The sequence below is a fragment of the Phycodurus eques genome, chromosome 12 (assembly GCF_024500275.1).
Source record: "Phycodurus eques isolate BA_2022a chromosome 12, UOR_Pequ_1.1, whole genome shotgun sequence".
Taxonomy (NCBI): Eukaryota; Metazoa; Chordata; class Actinopteri; order Syngnathiformes; family Syngnathidae; genus Phycodurus; species Phycodurus eques.
This window is the reverse complement of record NC_084536.1, coordinates 26,613,412-26,630,022: the sequence shown is the minus strand read 5'-3', so window position 1 is coordinate 26,630,022 and position 16,611 is coordinate 26,613,412. Positions and strand designations below refer to the sequence as shown.

Genomic DNA, 16,611 nt, shown 5'->3' with positions numbered 1-16,611 from the left:
TCAACTGATCACCACCTGGTGGTGAGTTGGTTCCGATGGTGGGGGAAGATGCCAGTCCGACGTGGCAGGCCCAAACATATTGTGAGGGTCTGCTGGGAACGTCTGGCAGAATCCCCTGTCAGAAGGAGTTTCACCACCTCTGACAGAATTTTGCTCATGTTCCGGAGGAGGCGGGGGACATCGTGGACCATGTTCCGTGCCTCCATTGCTGAGGCGGCCGACCGGAGCTGTGGCTGTAAGGTGGTTGGTGCCTGTCGTGGCGGCAATCCCCGAACCCGTTGGTGGACACCAACGGTGAGGGATGCCGTCAAGCTGAAGAAGGAGTCATGTTGGGCCTTTTTGGCCTGTGGGACTCCTGAGGCAGCTGATGGGTACCGGCTGTCCAAACGGAAAGCAGATTTGGTGGTCGCTGAAGCAAAAACTCTGGCATCGGAGGTGTGCGGTGAGGCCATGGAGAAAGACTTCCGGGCGGCTTCGAGGAAATTCTTGTCCACCATCCGGCGTCTCAGGAGAGGGAAGCAGTGCACCATCAACACTGTGTATAGTGGGGAAGGGGAGCTGCTTGACCTCGACTTGGGACGTTGTGAGTCGGTGGGGAGAATACTTGGAAGACCTCCTCAATTTCACCTACACGCCTTCCCATGATGGAGCAGACTCTCGGTTCTCTGAGGCGGGCTCTGCTATCTCTGGGGTTGAGGTCACCGAGGTGGTTAAAAAGCTCCCCGGTGGAAAGGCCCCGGGGGTGGATGAGATTCGCCCAGAGTTCCTCAAGGGTCTGGATGTTGTGGGGCTGCCCTGGTTAACACAGCTCTGAAACATCGCGTGGACATCGGCGACAGTGCCTCTAGATTGGCAAACTGGGGTGGTGGTCCCCTTTTTAAGAAGGGGGACCGGACGGGTGTGTTCCAACTACAGGGGGATCCCACTCCTCAGCCTCCGTGGTAAGGTCTATTCAGGGGTGCTGGAGAGGAGGGTCCGTTGGGAAGTTGAATCTCAGATTCAGGCGGAGCAGTGTGGTTTTCGTCCTGGCCGTGGAACAGTGGACCAGCTCTACACCCTTGGCAGGGTCCTTGAGGGTGCATGGGAGTTCGCCCAACCAGTCTACATGTGTTTTGTGGACTTGGAGAAGGCGTTCGACCGTGTCCCTCGGCGGGTCCTGTGGGGGGTGCTTCGGAAGTATGGGGTACCGAACCCCCTGATGCGGGCTGTTCGGGCCCTGTACGACCAGAGTCACGAGTTTGGTCCGCATATCCCGCAGTCAGTCCGGTTAGGGTTGGACTCCGCCAAGGCTGCCCTTTGTCACCGATTCTGTTCATAATTTTTATGGACAGAATTTCTAGGCGCAGCCGAGGCGTAGAGGGGTCCGGTTTGGTGGCCTCAGTATTGCATCTCTGCTTTTTGCAGATGATGTGGTTCTGTTGGCTTCATCAAGCCGTGACCTCCAACTCTCACTGGAGCAGTTCGTAGCTGAGTGTGAAGCGGCTGGGATGAGAATCAGCACCTCCAAATCTAAGACCATGTCCTCAGTCGGAAAAGGGTGGCGTGCCCTCTCCAGGTTGGGGATGAGATCCTGCCCCAAGTGGAGGAGTTCAAGTATCCTGGGGTCTTGTTCACGAGTGAGGGAAGAATGGAACAGGAGACCAACAGGCGGATCGATACAGCGATGCAGACTTTGTATCGATCCGTTGTGGTAAAGAAGAAGCTAAGCCAAAAGGCAAAGCTCTCGATTTACCAGTCGATCTACGTTCCTACCCTCACCTATGGTCGTGACCGAAAGAACAAGATCCCGGATACAAGTGGCCGAAATGAGTTTCCTCCGCAGGGTGTCCAGGCTCTCCCTTAGAGATAGGGTGAGAAGCTCGGTCATCCGGGAGAATCTCAGAGTAGAGCCGCTGCTCCTCCATATTGAGAGGAGCCAGATGAGGTGGCTGGGGCATCTGATTTGGATGCCTCCCAGGACGCCTCCCTGGTGAGGTGTTCCGGGCACGTCCCACCGGGAGGAGACCCCAGGGACACGCTCGGCTGGCCTGGGAACGCCTCGAGCTTGAGGAAGTGGCTGGGGAGAGGGAAGTCTGGGCATCCCTGTTAAAGCTACTGCCCCCGCGACCCGACCTCGGATAAGCGGTAGAAAATGGATGGATGTATACTGTGTTCGTTGTAGAAAATGAACAGGAGACTAATTAAAAACCTTGGCCACTAAGGTGTATTTTAAAGATAGACATTCTATTTTATATCAAATGAGTTATCATCCACAGCATACTTTCAAAGGTATTGTTAAATCTCAATTAATTCGCTTTAACAGAATTTGTACATATCCTGAGGATGCAGAGTTAGCTCCAAGGACCCTTTTTAGAGCCTTGAGACAGGTGTTATTCGAAGCGTTTTCTTCGCAAGATTAAAGCAGAAGTTTCACTCTTATTCCAGGGGAATGGGGCCTACAAGAAAAAGAGGGAGGATTCCCCACTCATCCCAATGGTCATGACATAGTCACGGGATTTGAATAAATTAAATGTGGAAATGAAAAATAACTTCAAATGGACACAAGAAAGATGTGACCCACTGAAAAGATTTAAAACGATAACTGCTTTTCAAAGAAATTTAAACTTGGGGGATTTGTTGGTTCATACAGCTTTAGATCACTGTAAAAATCAGGAATGTAAGGATTGCATCTTTTTTTGGACACTCACCTTTCATTTTTAACAGGGTCACGGGCCAGGGCCAACCGATACACCAACAGCTGAGTCCTGGAACCATGAATGTGGTATATGCCATCCAATGTCAGAAATGTAATAAAATGTATGTAAATGAGACGGGAAGAACGTTGAAAATACGTTTTGGGGATGGGTTTATGGCAGTTTATGCACTTTATCTGGAAACAGTATTTGGAAGGTGGAGTTGAACTGGAAATGTAATGGCTATTGGAAAATTAAACCCATCCATCCATCCATTTTCTGAGCCGCTTCTCCTCACTAGGGTCGCGGGCGTGCTGGAGCCTATCCCAGCTGTCATCGGGCAGGAGGCGGGGTACACCCTGAACTGGTTGCCAGCCAATCGCAGGGCACATACAAACAAACCACCATTCGCACTCACAGTCACACCTAGGGGCTATTTAGAGTCTCCAATTAATGCATGTTTTTGGGATGTGGGAGGAAACCGGAGTGCCCGGAGAAAACCCACACAGGCACGGGGAGAACATGCAAACTCCACACGTAATAAAATTGAACCCGGGTCCTCGGAACTGTGAGGCTGACGCTCTAACCAGTCGGCGACCGTGCCGCCGGAAAATTAAACCCATTAATGTAAATAAACAATGGTCAAAGACTCATGTGAATGACTCAGTATTGATACATGTATATTTAACGTTTAATGTTCGTGATTGTTGGAGCACAATATGCATGAATTTGAATAGCAATATTTATTCTTCCATTGACGACGACGATGTCATTCACCTGAGTATCACGGGTCATTATAAAAAGGCTTAAAATTGGATAGGTCTTAATTGACACAAATTTGAAGAATTTTAAGTTTTCCCCCCCCCCCCCCCCCCTTTATCTTCTCATTCCTCTGGAGTAAACCTATCCTGAAGGCTCTACTTCGGAAGTGAGTTTTTGTCCTCTAAAGTGGCATAAAGTGTACAGTTAAGTTTAGAAATAAATTCTGTTTTTATAGGACCACTAATATGTATGCATATGGATTATCTTCGGATTAAAGACATATGCATAGGAATTGAAGTGGATATGGTTCCTGGGATTGGGGTGGGCTCCCGGAGATGAAGGTGTGACTTGACATTGGTGTGTGATTTGCGGTGTTTCCATAAAAGAATAAAAAAACATTTAAAAATATTTTTTTACTAACCAATGTTATCTGCTAATCTTTGATAAACGTGTTGCTCACTTTTTAATTTAAATGTGTGACCGTTTGAGCATTATGTGTGTGTCCCTCATCTCCAGACTGTCTCGCCGTTTGGGATTATCGCATGGATTTATTGGGTATTGCTGCTGCCTTTTTCTCCCGAAACCTTAACCATGGAGGCAATAATTTAGCCCTAATCTTAACTTGTTTGGGATAGATAAATATAATATAGGGTTATATATCTCACCCTAACCGTAATCCCTTAACCCCTTCTTTTTGGATGCGCTCTCTTCCCATAACCCTAACCTTAACCTATTTTTGTATAGATACACAATATACTGGTACATTTTTGATCCTAAATTTAACCTGGCTGCTACTTGGGATGAGTTTCCTTTTTCATAGCCCTAACCTCAGAGGCAATAATTTAGCCCTAACCTTAACCGATTTGGGATAGATATTATATAATATAGTGTTACATATTTTACCCTAATCTTAACCAATTATGTTGGATGTTTTTCCCCCATACCCCCAACCTTAACCTAAGTTTTCTAAAAGGTACACAATATACTGCTACACATTATTTTACTATAACCTTAACCAACTGGCTACCTGGAATGTAGTTCCTTTTCATAGCCCAAACCTTAGAACTAGGAGCTTGGCCCTAAACCTAGGTGAAATAGGACTAAGGATGATATGCACACATCTTTTTATTCCAACCTTAACCATGAGACTGAAATGTGCCGTGTTTTTTTTTTTCATCCTGACCTTAATTATAAGTTAGATGGATAGAGAAAATATACACAAGGGAAATGGTTTGGAAAGGAACGCTTTTTTGGCCCTGAGCCCGTGACCCTCTGCTGCACTCTGCTGGTCATTTTTGGTATTATTGACCTCCTTCGAAGGTTTAAATATCCTTTGTGTGTATATGTATGTGGGTGTATTGTTGCAAATATGGGGATGCTCATATATGCACATATGTATATAGAATGAGGATTTGGATTTAGAGTGTACGAGAGCTCCCCTCCACATTAAATATATAAATCCATCCATCCATTCATTTTCTGAGCCGCTTCTCCTCACTAGGGTCGCGGGCGTGCTGGAGCATCGGGCAGGAGGCGGGGTACACCCTGAACTGGTTGCCAGCTACTCGCAGGGCACATACAAACAAACAACCATTCGCACTCACATTCACACCTGTCAATTAACCTACCATGCATGTTTATGGGATGTGGGAGGCAACCGGAGAGCCCGGAGAAAACCCACGCAGGCACGGCGGGGAGGACATGCAAACTCCACACAGGCCGGGCCGGGGATTGAACCCCAGTTCTCAGAACTGTGAGGCAGACACTCAAACCAGTCGTCCACCGTCCCACCTAAATATATAAATATTTACCCATGTAGGAAAATGAAAGTATTGATGGGTGTAAATGTTTGGTAAAAGTTTCTTAACCTAAAACGAAGAAAGGAACCGTATGTGTTACTTGTGTCCGAGCATGGGATGCATTCGACATCCCCACTTCCTTAACCTAACCCTAACCGGAGCGAGCATCATCCAAGTGTCCCCATTAGTTATCCCCTTACCCAAAACTAAATTACCATAACCCTCCCACCAGAAGGAGCCAGATCCTATGCTATCTTCTTACTCAAAACCCAATTACTACTCAAAACCCTGCCATCAGGGGGAGTCAAATCCACGACCTCGACGCAGCCTCGCATCCTTCATGTATGTCGTAGCCCATCCCGAGTCCTTTCTGGGCAAGTTGGTCCCGTCTCCGTGCAACGTACCTGTTCCAGAGTTATCGTCGATTGAATGTTGCTCAGTGCTGCCCCCTAGTTTACGAACAAAATGTTATAACTTGGGAATGGTAGCTTGCACAGGAACAGAAAAGATAGGGTTAGGGTTTAACCCTAACCGACTCAGGGTGACCGGGGCTACCTGTTGACGAGGGTCTCGTGACACAATTCCCCCCCAAAATTTCCAGGCCTCGGCGCAGCCTCCCTGCCTCAAAGCATGTGGTAGCCCTCTCGATGTGGAGGAGCAGCGGCTCTACTCTGAGATCCTCCCGGATGACCGAGCTTCTCACCCTATCTCTAAAGGAGAGCCCGGACACCCTGTGGAAGAAACTCATTTCGGGCCGCTTATATCCGGGATCTCGTTCTTTCGGTAACGACCCACAGTTCGTGACCATAGGTGAGGGTAGGAACGTAGATCGACCGGTAAATCGAGAGCTTCGCCTTTCGGCTTAGCTCCTTCTTCACCACAACGGACCGATACAAAGTCCGTATTACTGCAGACGCTGCACCAATCTGCCTATCGATCTCCCGTTCCATTCTTCCCTCACTTGTGAACAAGACCCCAAGATATTTGAACTCTGCCACTTTGGGAAAGATCTCATCCCCGACCTGGAGAGGGCACTCCACCCTTTTCCGAGTGAGGACCATCGTCTCAGAGTTGGAGGTGCTGATTCTCATCCCAGCCACTTCACACTCGGCTGCAAACCGCTCTAGTGAGAGTTGGAGATCATGGCCTGATGAAGCCAACAGAATCACATCATCTGCAAAATGCAGCGATGCAATACTGAGGCCACCAAACCGGCCCCCCTCTACGCCTCGACTGCAGAATCTGAATTGAAATTCTGTCAATACAAATTATTAACAGAATCAGTGACAAAGGGCAGCCTTGGCAGAGTCCAACCCTCACTGGAAACGAGTGCGACTTTCTGCTGGTAATGCGGACCAAACTCTGACACCGGTCGTACAGGGACCGAAAAGCCCGTGGAAGGGGTTTCGCTACCCCATACTCCCGAAGCACCCCCGAGGGACACGGTTGAACGCCAGAGCCTTTAGGAACTACGGGAAAATCTCATCCACTCCCAGGGCCTTGCCACCGAGGAGTTTTTTAACCACCTCGGTGACTGCAACCCCAGAGATAGGAGAGTCCGCCTGAGAGATCCCAGACTGTGCTTCCTCATGGGAAAGCCTGTCGATGGAATTGAGGAGGTCTTCGAAGTATTCTCCTCACCGACTCACAACATCCCGAGTCGAGGTCAGCAGCGCCCCATCCCCACAATACACAGTGTTGATGGGGCATTGCTTCCCTCTCCTGAGACGCCGGTTGGTGGACCCGAATTTCCTCGAAGCCGTCCGGAAGTCATTCTCCATGCCCTCACCGAACTCCTCCCATGACCAGGTTTTTGCCTCAGCAACCACCAAAGCTACATTCCGCTTGGCCAGCCGCTGCCCATCAGATGCCTCAGGAGTCTCACAGGCCAAAAAGGCCCGATAGGACTCCTTCTTCAGCTTAACGGCATTCCTCACCGCTGGTGTCCACCAACGGGTTTGGGGATTGCCGCCACAATAGGCATCAACTATATTTTACGGCCACAGCTCCGATCGGCTGCCTCGGCTATTGAGGCGCGGAACATGGTCCACTCAGACTAAATGTCCCCCACCTCCCCCGAGACGTGGATGAAGTTCTGCCGGAGGTGGGAGTTGAAACTCCTTCTGACAGGGGATTCTGCCAGATGTTCCCAGCAGACCGCCTGCAGGCCCAAACATAGCATCTTCCCCACCATCAGAGCAAACACACCACCAGGTGGGGATCAGTTGACAGCTCCGCCCCTCTCTTCACCAGAGTGTCCAAGACATGCGGCCGCAAGTCCGATGACACGACCACAAAGTCGATCATCGAACGGCAACCTAGGGTGTCCTGGTGCAAATTGCACGTGTGGACACCCTTATGCTTGAACTTGGTGTTTGTTATGGACAATCCGTGGTGAGCAGAGAAGTCCAATAACAGAACACCACTCTGGTTCTGATTGGGGGGGCCCTTCCTCCCAATCATGCCCTTCCAGGTCTCACTGTCATTGCCCACGTGAGCATTGAAGTCCCCCAGCAGAACAATGGAGTCCCAGCGGGAGCGCTCTCCAGCACCCCCTCAAAGGACTCCAAAAAGGGTGGGTACTCTGTACTGCTGTTTGGTGCATAGGAACAAACAACAGTCAGGACCCGTCACCCCACCCAAAGGCGGAGGGAGGCTACCATCTCGTCCACCGGGGTGAACGAACAGGCGCCGAGCCGGGGGGAAATAAGTATACCCACACTTGCTTGGCGCCTCTCACCATGGGCAACTCCAGAGTGGAAAAGAGTCCAACCCCTCTCAAGAGGACTGGTTCCAGAGCCCAAGCCGTGTGTGGAGGCAAGCCCAACTATATCTTGTCGGAAATTCTCAACCTCACACACCAGCTCGGGCTCCTTCCCTGCCAGAGAGGTGATATGCCACGTCCCTAGAGCCAGTTTCTGTAGCCAGGTATCGGATCACCAAGGTCCCCGCCTTCGGCCACCGCCTTTGACCACCGCCCAGCTAACACTGCAACCGACCCCTACGGCCCCTCCCACAGGTGGTGAGTCCATGGGAAGCCATCTAGAGCAAATGTCATAAAATAAAAGTGTAATTCCAACCTTAAAAGAACTACAAAAAAATTCTGGAAGAAAAATTTAGACTTTGACAAATATACCACATTTTTCTTCCAAACCCTAACCAGACCAAACCCTTCACACCACATTCACTTACAATGGAGGGACATTCTTGACTAAAACTTTGGAACCGAAAGTCAGACACAATTCAAATCATTTTCTTACTCACCATTTTTGGGTGTTCTTTACACACTGGTTTTTCTTTTTTAATAAATCTGCAAACATTTCAACAATTGTTTTTTTCTGTCAATATGGGGTTCTGTGTGTACATTGAGTAATAAAAATTAACAAATGGTTTTAGTAATGGCTGCAATATAACAAAGAGTGATAAATTTAAGGCGGTGCGAATACTTTTGTACCCAGTGTATGGCCACTTCCTTGTCCGTTTTTGTGACCCACTTCTGTTTTTTTTTTGTTTTTTTTTAAATAAATTTGCAGTCAATGATCGTCACGTAGCTGCAGTAGAAGCAAAACAACAATCCTTCCATTCATCCATACCAAGACCATTCGCAAACCGAAAATAATACGTAACTGGAGCTACATTTTCAACAGAAACTTTATCCGTAACCCTAATTGTTCGAAACAGGGTCGTTCGTAACCCGAGGTTCCACTGTATTTTAGACTGAAATCATTTGGGGTTGACATGAAAAGATGAATATGAGACAAGGTATCAAGATTTCACTGTATGTATTTAGTTTAGGCAACAGGAAAAGTAAACACAAAAGTGGGTAACCTTTCAGAATCCCAATTCCAATGAAGTTGGGACGTTGTGTTAAACAAATAAAAACAGAATACAATGATTTGCAAATCATGTTCAACCTATATTGAATTGAATACACTACAAAGACAAGATATTTAATGTTCCAACTGATAAACTTTATTGTTTTTAGCAAATAATCATTAACTTAGAATTTTATGGCTGCAACACGTTCCAAAAAAGCTGGGACAGGGTCTTGTTTACCACTGTGTTACATCACCTTTTCTTTTAACAACTTTTGGGAACTGAGGACACGAATTGTTGAAGCTTTGTAGGTGAAATTCTTTACTATTCTTGCTTGATGTACAGCTTGAGCTGTTCAACAGTCAGGGGTCTCCGTTGTCGTATTTTACGCTTCATAATGCGCCACACATTTTCAATGGGAGACAGGTCTGGACTGCAGGCAGGCCAGTCTAGTACCCCCACTCTTTTATTTCGAAGCCACGCTGTAGAATGTGGTTTGGCATTGTCTTGCTGAAATAAGTAGGCATAACCATGAAAAAGATGGATGGCAGCATATGTTTCTCCAAAACCTGTATGTACCTTTCAGCATTAATGGTGCCTTCACAGATGTGTAAGTTGCCCATGCCATTGGCACTAACACAGCCCCATACCATCACAGATGCTGGCTTTTGAACTTTGCGTCCATAACAGTCCGGATGGTTCTTTTCCTCTTTGGCCCGGAGGACACAACGTCCACAATTTCCAAAAACAATTTGAAATGTGGACACAGAAAACTTTTCCACTTTTCATCAGAAGCGGGCGGCGTTTGTGGGTGTTCTTGATCAATGGCTTTTGCTTTGCATAGTCAAGTTTCAAGTTGCACTTACGGATGTAGTGCCGAACTGTATTTACTGACATTGTTTTTCTGAAGTGTTCCTGAGCCCATGTGGTGATATCCTTTACACATTGATGTCAGTTTTTGATGCAGTGCCGTCTGAGGGATCGAAGGTCACGGGCATTAAATGTTGGTTTTCGGCCTTGCCGCTTACATGCAGTGATTTCTCCAGATTCTCTGAACCTTTTGAAGATATTATGGACTGTAGATGAGGAAAGCCCTAAATTCCTGCAATTGTACATTGAGGAACATTGTCCTTAAACTGTTTGACTATTTTCTCACGCTCTTATTCACAAAGAGGCCTATCTTGACCTATCTTTGCTTGTGAATGACTGAGCAATTCAGGGAACCTCCTTTTTTTTTTTTTTTTTTTTAATCAGTTTATTTTATACCCAATCATGGCACCCACCTGTTCCCAATTAGCCTGTTCACCTGTGGGATGTTCCAAACAGGTGTTTGATGAGCATTCCTCAACTTTCTCAGTCTTTTTTGCCACCTGTCCCAGCTTTTTTGGAATGTGTTGCAGCCATAAAATTCTAAGTTAAGGATTATTTGCTCAAAACAATAAAGTTTATCAGTTTGAACATTAAATATCGTCTCTTTGTGGTGTATTCAATTAAATATAGGTTGAACATGATTATATATACAAATAATTGTATTATGTTTTTATTTATGTTTAATACAATGTCCCAACTTCATTGGAATTGGGGTTGTTCACACCAAAAATCACATTTACTATTTTCAAAACTGTTACAAATTTAACTCCACTCCATAATTGTTAAGTTACAACTTTGCGTGACAGGGCAATTGTTAATTAAAAACATTGACTTCATTATATCTTGAAGGTCAAAAACAAAAATGAATACAACATATAATATTACAATTGTACAGCAACATACTGCCTCAAGTTCTACACACAAGAACATCTGCAAAGGGACCCAGAAGGTTGTTGTTGAATATACACCTGACCCATACCATGTAGGTGATAAAAGGCTTAATATTTTCTGAAAACGTGTAGTTTAGCTGTTGAAGGATGTAAGGCATGTAGGTATTTTCTCCTTGTTCTTGAATCCAAACCTCATACTTAACCTCTTTCACTTTCAGGTATTTCATATTCCATGGGATCTTCCAAGAGATCGTAAGCTGTGCCTTGTCAGTGGCTTGCACCGAGGTTTGACACTGGGGTTGTCTGACCCTACCTGGATGAATCTTACTGACAGGTTTGGACTTCTTGAAGCTTAGCCTAGTTTTCATGCCCTCCCTGAGAACGACCAGGAGTGACGGGATATCTATGAGAGTATCTTGGTAGATTCGAAAGAGCCACTCAGGGTTGCGACAACACAGGTGCCTTGAGACTTCCTGGCTTGCCAATATTTGCTCCTGCTCTTCCTTCTCTAAGTGAGCTATACCTCCTTGTTCCCACGGTCTGTCTGGATGGCCAACAGTGTTCTCCTTCTTGGTGTTTCTCCATGAAAAATAGTGTAGATCCATGCCTGGAAGGTTGGCAAGGGTTTTGTATGGGACATAGTGCTCTGGGTTTATAGCAAAGGGGAAAAGTTCAACCACAACAGCTCCTCTGGGGAGAAAAAGCGAGGTGATAAGCTGGGCTCCATGCATGCTCACGAGCATGGAAGCACCACTGATAACCTGGACAATGCTAGGAAATGATTGTTCCTCCAGGGAAACTTTAAAGACTTTCATCTGGAACTCCTGAGCCAGTGCAATCATTAACTCAGCTTCATTCAGTATTAGCCTTGTTGTTAACCGACTGAACACAACTATGTATTCATCCTTCTTATTATCATCTCTAGCATTACCAGCATCCTTCTCCACCTCTTCAATTCTTGTGATGTTCATTTTAAGCATAACAGCTTTAGAAAACTGTCGAATCTCATTTCCTGAGACCAAAATGTTAGCCTTGGGCCCTTGCGGCTGAACAAACCCATATTGATACCAAGTTGTCATCTTGGATACACCCACATAAGATTTAGTAAAACAAATTAGCTTTCCCAAGTCTCTTAGCTGCTGTTTGAGAAGTGGCTGTTTGTTGCTTAAAAGTCGGTACAGGTCAAAATGTGGCCCTTCACCCCAACCCTCCATGAACACCAAACGTGCCCGGTCATCAAGATCTGAATACAGTTTCATAGTAAAGAAGGCTGGCAGCAGATCATCATGAAAAACATGCATTAAGTTGTCAGGATTAAACCTGTTAAAAATTAATGTCACATCTGGTACAAACACAGGCTTGGACAAGAACTTCAAAGCAGCAGTTGGAAGCTCTAAAAAGTTGAAATACTGGGTATTGTGATCTTCTACTGAGGACATGTCAAGCAGAGCAGGTTGGAATCGTCTGGAACCCAAGTTTGGCAACATAATGGAGGAATTTGAATGGAAGAATACAAACTCATCTGCCTCTGTACAGTAGCAAAGATAATCAAAGCTGCAGATGCGATCAGTGTGCATTTTGCTGCTGCACACCATACGGGTACCATCTTCATGTAGACCCTGTAGAGCTAGATGATAGTCGATATGAGCTTTTGTCAAATCTTGGGACTTCTGTGTCATGTGCAACTCTTCCTCGAGCACAGTAGCATGTTCTCTTAACTTGGAGTATTCCCAAAGTAAAGCTGCTACCACAGAGACAAGCAGTCCATTAAAAAGTAAACCCAAACTCATTCTGCAGCCGACCACTGAAGTGTGCATCACTCCTGTTGTTGAAGACCTTCAGTCTCAGAATGAGACAAACATCTGCTGACAGGAATTGGGAAGAGAAGATTGATGGAAGGGATGGTGAAGAGGGGGGTAGAGAGGGGAGAAGGAGGACAGGGTATGAAATGAGAGCAAGAACAAGGTTAAACGTAAGATTAAAACCATAACCTGAGGAGATAAATATTGCTGGATTTCCATTATTAGGGTTCCAATGATACTTATTTAAAAATCAGAGAATATCAGTGTTCACCACATACTTTACTATAAGCAGTATCTGTTAATTAAGGGAAATGGTTGAGGTGGTGGTTGTTCTCATTGTCAGACTGGATAGGGAAACTTTAAATCAAAACCATAAAATTTGAACTTTAGTAAAAACTATGAGCATATGGCTACAACTACATGATGTAGAAAGAAATGGAACTACTCTACATTCTATTCAACATCATCCTGAAAGCTTGCTCTGCTGGGGAAGATTTTAGTTGTCTGAGACAGAAGAGAGACAATTACAGTGGGAAAAAAGAGCCATCGCATCATTAAAAACTGTGGTCGTACGTCCCACAGTCAGACGGGCACAAGAAATCAAAAGAGTAAAAGGATAAGGATAATTTCAATTATTGGCTGTACGAGTAAATTGAGTTACGATTGGGGGAAAAAAAATTATATATATATATATATATATATATATATATATATATCATAGAAGTCAGGGTACGACTGTTGAGAAACCATTTCCCAGTACCAATGTGACAAGTGGCCGCCATCTTTGTGGAATTAAAAAAAAATAACAATAAAATAAAAACAAGCACTTCAAATGCCTCTAAATCCTCCATAACTAATACATTCAGAGAGAAAAAAATGACTGAAGCCCAACGCAAAACTCACTCTCCACTAAGCCTAAATGCCCTGTTAGGTCTGACGGACAGGATGAAGGCTATTGTCAATATTGGAATCCAACGCACACCACGGCAAGATCTTCCTCCCATCCCCCCTCGCCTGAAACCAACATCCACGAAGATACTAAGGGCCCCTGCTCCACCCATGAAGAATCTTATCTCCAAATCTGACTGATATGTGCGGGATCTTTTCCAGAATAAGTCAGACCCCTATGGAGATGAGGCATTTTTTTATCCCTGTAATTACAAGGGACAGAAAGTTGGTCAAAGAAATATGGAATAAAAGTAGAACTACAAATAGTGAGGATAAAATGTGAATCTATCAAACCATTGTCTCCAGTTATCTCTGTGAGATTAGCTCTTTTCAATATCAGGTCACTAGATAATAAAATAAATGTTGATTAATGACACCATTACAACCTATGATCTAGACTTTTTGCTACTGAATGAAATGTAGTTAACAGAAAGTAGCTGTATTTTAAATGAGGCAACACCAGCAATTTTTTATTTTATGAACAAGTGTCGAATTGAAAAAAAAAAGCGGTGGTATTGCTTTTGTAGCGATTATGTATGAAATAAGAATTGTAATTAATTTAGGATAAAGTAATAAGCCAGGAGCGACGTTTGCGTTACTTCCGGTTTATCGTAAAATTCGATTTGACTGTTAAAATCAAACTAATGTCTCAAAGGGCACCACGTAAAATTTTTCAAGTTTAACTTTAGGCGAAATGACGACAAACCTTTTTAAATCAGTCTCAGAATCTGGAGGTTGCTACACTCTACGACATTTTGAGTCCTAGATTACAGAGGTTTACTTAAATTCAGAACACACACAAAATACAACCAAGAGTGGAATTTCATGGTATATTTAATGAAACACACAACTACAAACTACAAAAAGAAAATAACACTAAGGGTAAACGAAAGAAAGAAAATGAGGCATACGAAAATCGAAAAGAGTACATCATGTGTGTGGTCGCTGGGCTAAACTAAATGAGCGTGTGAGCGTTTAATGCGTTGAGTCAGAGTGTGAGAAGGCAAAGTCAGGATTTCGTATGAAGCTAGTAATTTCCCCACAATTATTAATCACTGATGTTGCATGGGTGAATATTAACCACATAGTCTGCTTGAAGGGAGTGTCCCTCCAATCTTTTGGTCGGGGAAGGAGTCTTTTGAAGACAGGAATCAAGATTTGACAGGAAGCTGCTAATTAGGTTAAGGTCCACTTGACTACAACAGGCATTGTCCTAGTCGCCATCTCACAGCAGGGCAGCGTGGAGGAATGGGGGTTCTCAGGTCGTCGCGAGTCTCTGTGACGCCTCAAAGTTGCGGCTTGCATGTTCGCTACACTCTTATTTTTAAGTCATTATTTCAGTGCCTAACCCTAACCCATTTATACTGGGTGATTTGACCTCTTTTGAATACCTCCGTTTTTTTTAGTTAAAGGTGGCCCAAAGGTTATTGTTTTAATAATTTATAGAACTGCAAGATACAATGGAAAATTTATGGAGGATTTCTTTCAGAACTGCTCTGTTATTTGTACTGACTACAACTATTTTGTCATAACGGGAGACTAACTCATACACTGCCATTGAAGGCTGAAGAATTCAAATATCCATGTTAACATAGAAGGCGGCACGGTGGCCGACTGGTTAGAGCGTCAGCCTCACAGTTCTGAGGACCCGGGTTCAATCTCCGGCCCCGCCTGTGTGGAGTTTGCATGTTCTCCCCGTGCCTGCGTGGGTTTTCTCTGGGCACTCCGGTTTCCTCCAACATCCCAAAAACATGCATTAATTGGAGACTCTAAATTGCCCGTAGGCATGACTGTGAGTGCAAATGGTTGTTTGTTTCTATGTGCCCTGCGATTGGCTGGCAACCAGTTCAGGGTGTACCCCGCCTCCTGCCCGATGACAGTTGGGATAGGCTCCAGCACGCCCGCGACCCTAGTGAGGAGAAGCGGCTCAGAAAATGGATGGATGGATGTTGACAAAGAGGCCTGGCAGTGATTAACATTCATGTTGACAATAATATGGGGGAAAACATCTCAAGAACTCTCTGCTGTACTGGACACATTTGACCTCTCTCCAACCCACATGCAAGATCTTAGACCTGGTCATCTCTAAGGATGTTGAAATTCTATCAGTTGACATTACAGATATGGCTATTTCTGACCATTTTTCTGTATTCTTACAGATTCTCCCAAACGTTCTGACAAACTCTGTGTCTATTAAGAAAAGGTACATAAATGAGAGTACCGCCACAAGTTTATGGAGACCATAGCTGTGCCACAAACTGTGAATGCTGAGACAGTTGATGAACGTTTGGATAATTTCACCTAGAAATTCTCAAATGTCATGAATGAATTTTTGACCTTGAATAAATTTTCTGGCCAATAGAAACGCCTCTATTTTTCAGAACAGTCAAGGAGATAAACGATAAAGGTCAAATAAGTAGCCACAGATGTCATGGCAACAGGACTGTAGTCATTCAGACCTGAGATTCCAGGTTTCTTGGGGACTGGGATGATGGTGGAGTGTTTGAAACAGGATGGTAATTCACAAAGTTCCAGAGATCTATTGAAGATCTGTGTGAAGACTGGAGCAAGCTGGTCCTTGCAGACTTTGAGGCAGGATGGGGACACAAGGTCTGGGCCTGCTGTTTTGTTGATCTTTTGTTGTTTGAAGACGCGTCTCACATCATGTTCGCGGATGGTCAACACAGAAGTCAGAGGTGTGATGGTGGTCGGTGGTGTGCCTGGGTGGATGTGGGGTGTGAAAGTGTCCTTTTCAAATCTGCATTACAAGGTGTTCAAGTCATTGGCTAGTCTTATTGTTCTCAGTTTGGGTGATTGGTTGCTTGTAATTTGTTAGCGATTGTAATGCATGCCAGACTGATTTAGGGTCGCTAGCGTTAAACTGTTTTTCTAACTTTACTGCATAATTTCTCTTTCCAATGTAAATTTCTTTAGTCAGCTGGTGTCTCGTGTGATTATACAGGGCCCCATCTCCACTTCAATATGCGTCCTCTTTAGCCTGGCCAAGTTGCTTAAGTTTGGAAGTGAACCACGGCTTGTTGTTATTGAACAT

At 44.9% G+C, this 16,611-nt stretch overlaps 1 protein-coding gene across 4 annotated transcripts in view; it reads right to left on the bottom strand.

Moving 5' to 3' along the window:
* Positions 1–1,919: 1,919 nt before the first annotated feature.
* Positions 1,920–16,611, bottom strand: part of pomgnt2 (protein O-linked mannose N-acetylglucosaminyltransferase 2 (beta 1,4-)) — a 36,648-nt gene continuing 21,956 nt past the window's right edge. For 3 of the 4 annotated variants that reach the window (XM_061692251.1, XM_061692250.1, XM_061692252.1), the window contains one exon: positions 10,474–12,671. In XM_061692251.1, the coding sequence (XP_061548235.1) occupies positions 10,827–12,626 (1,800 nt within the window). In that variant the 5' untranslated portion in view covers positions 12,627–12,671 and the 3' untranslated portion in view covers positions 10,474–10,826. Of the gene's footprint in view, positions 2,745–10,473; positions 12,672–16,611 lie in introns of those variants that run through there. The other variant, XR_009769576.1, reaches the window with a different exon arrangement.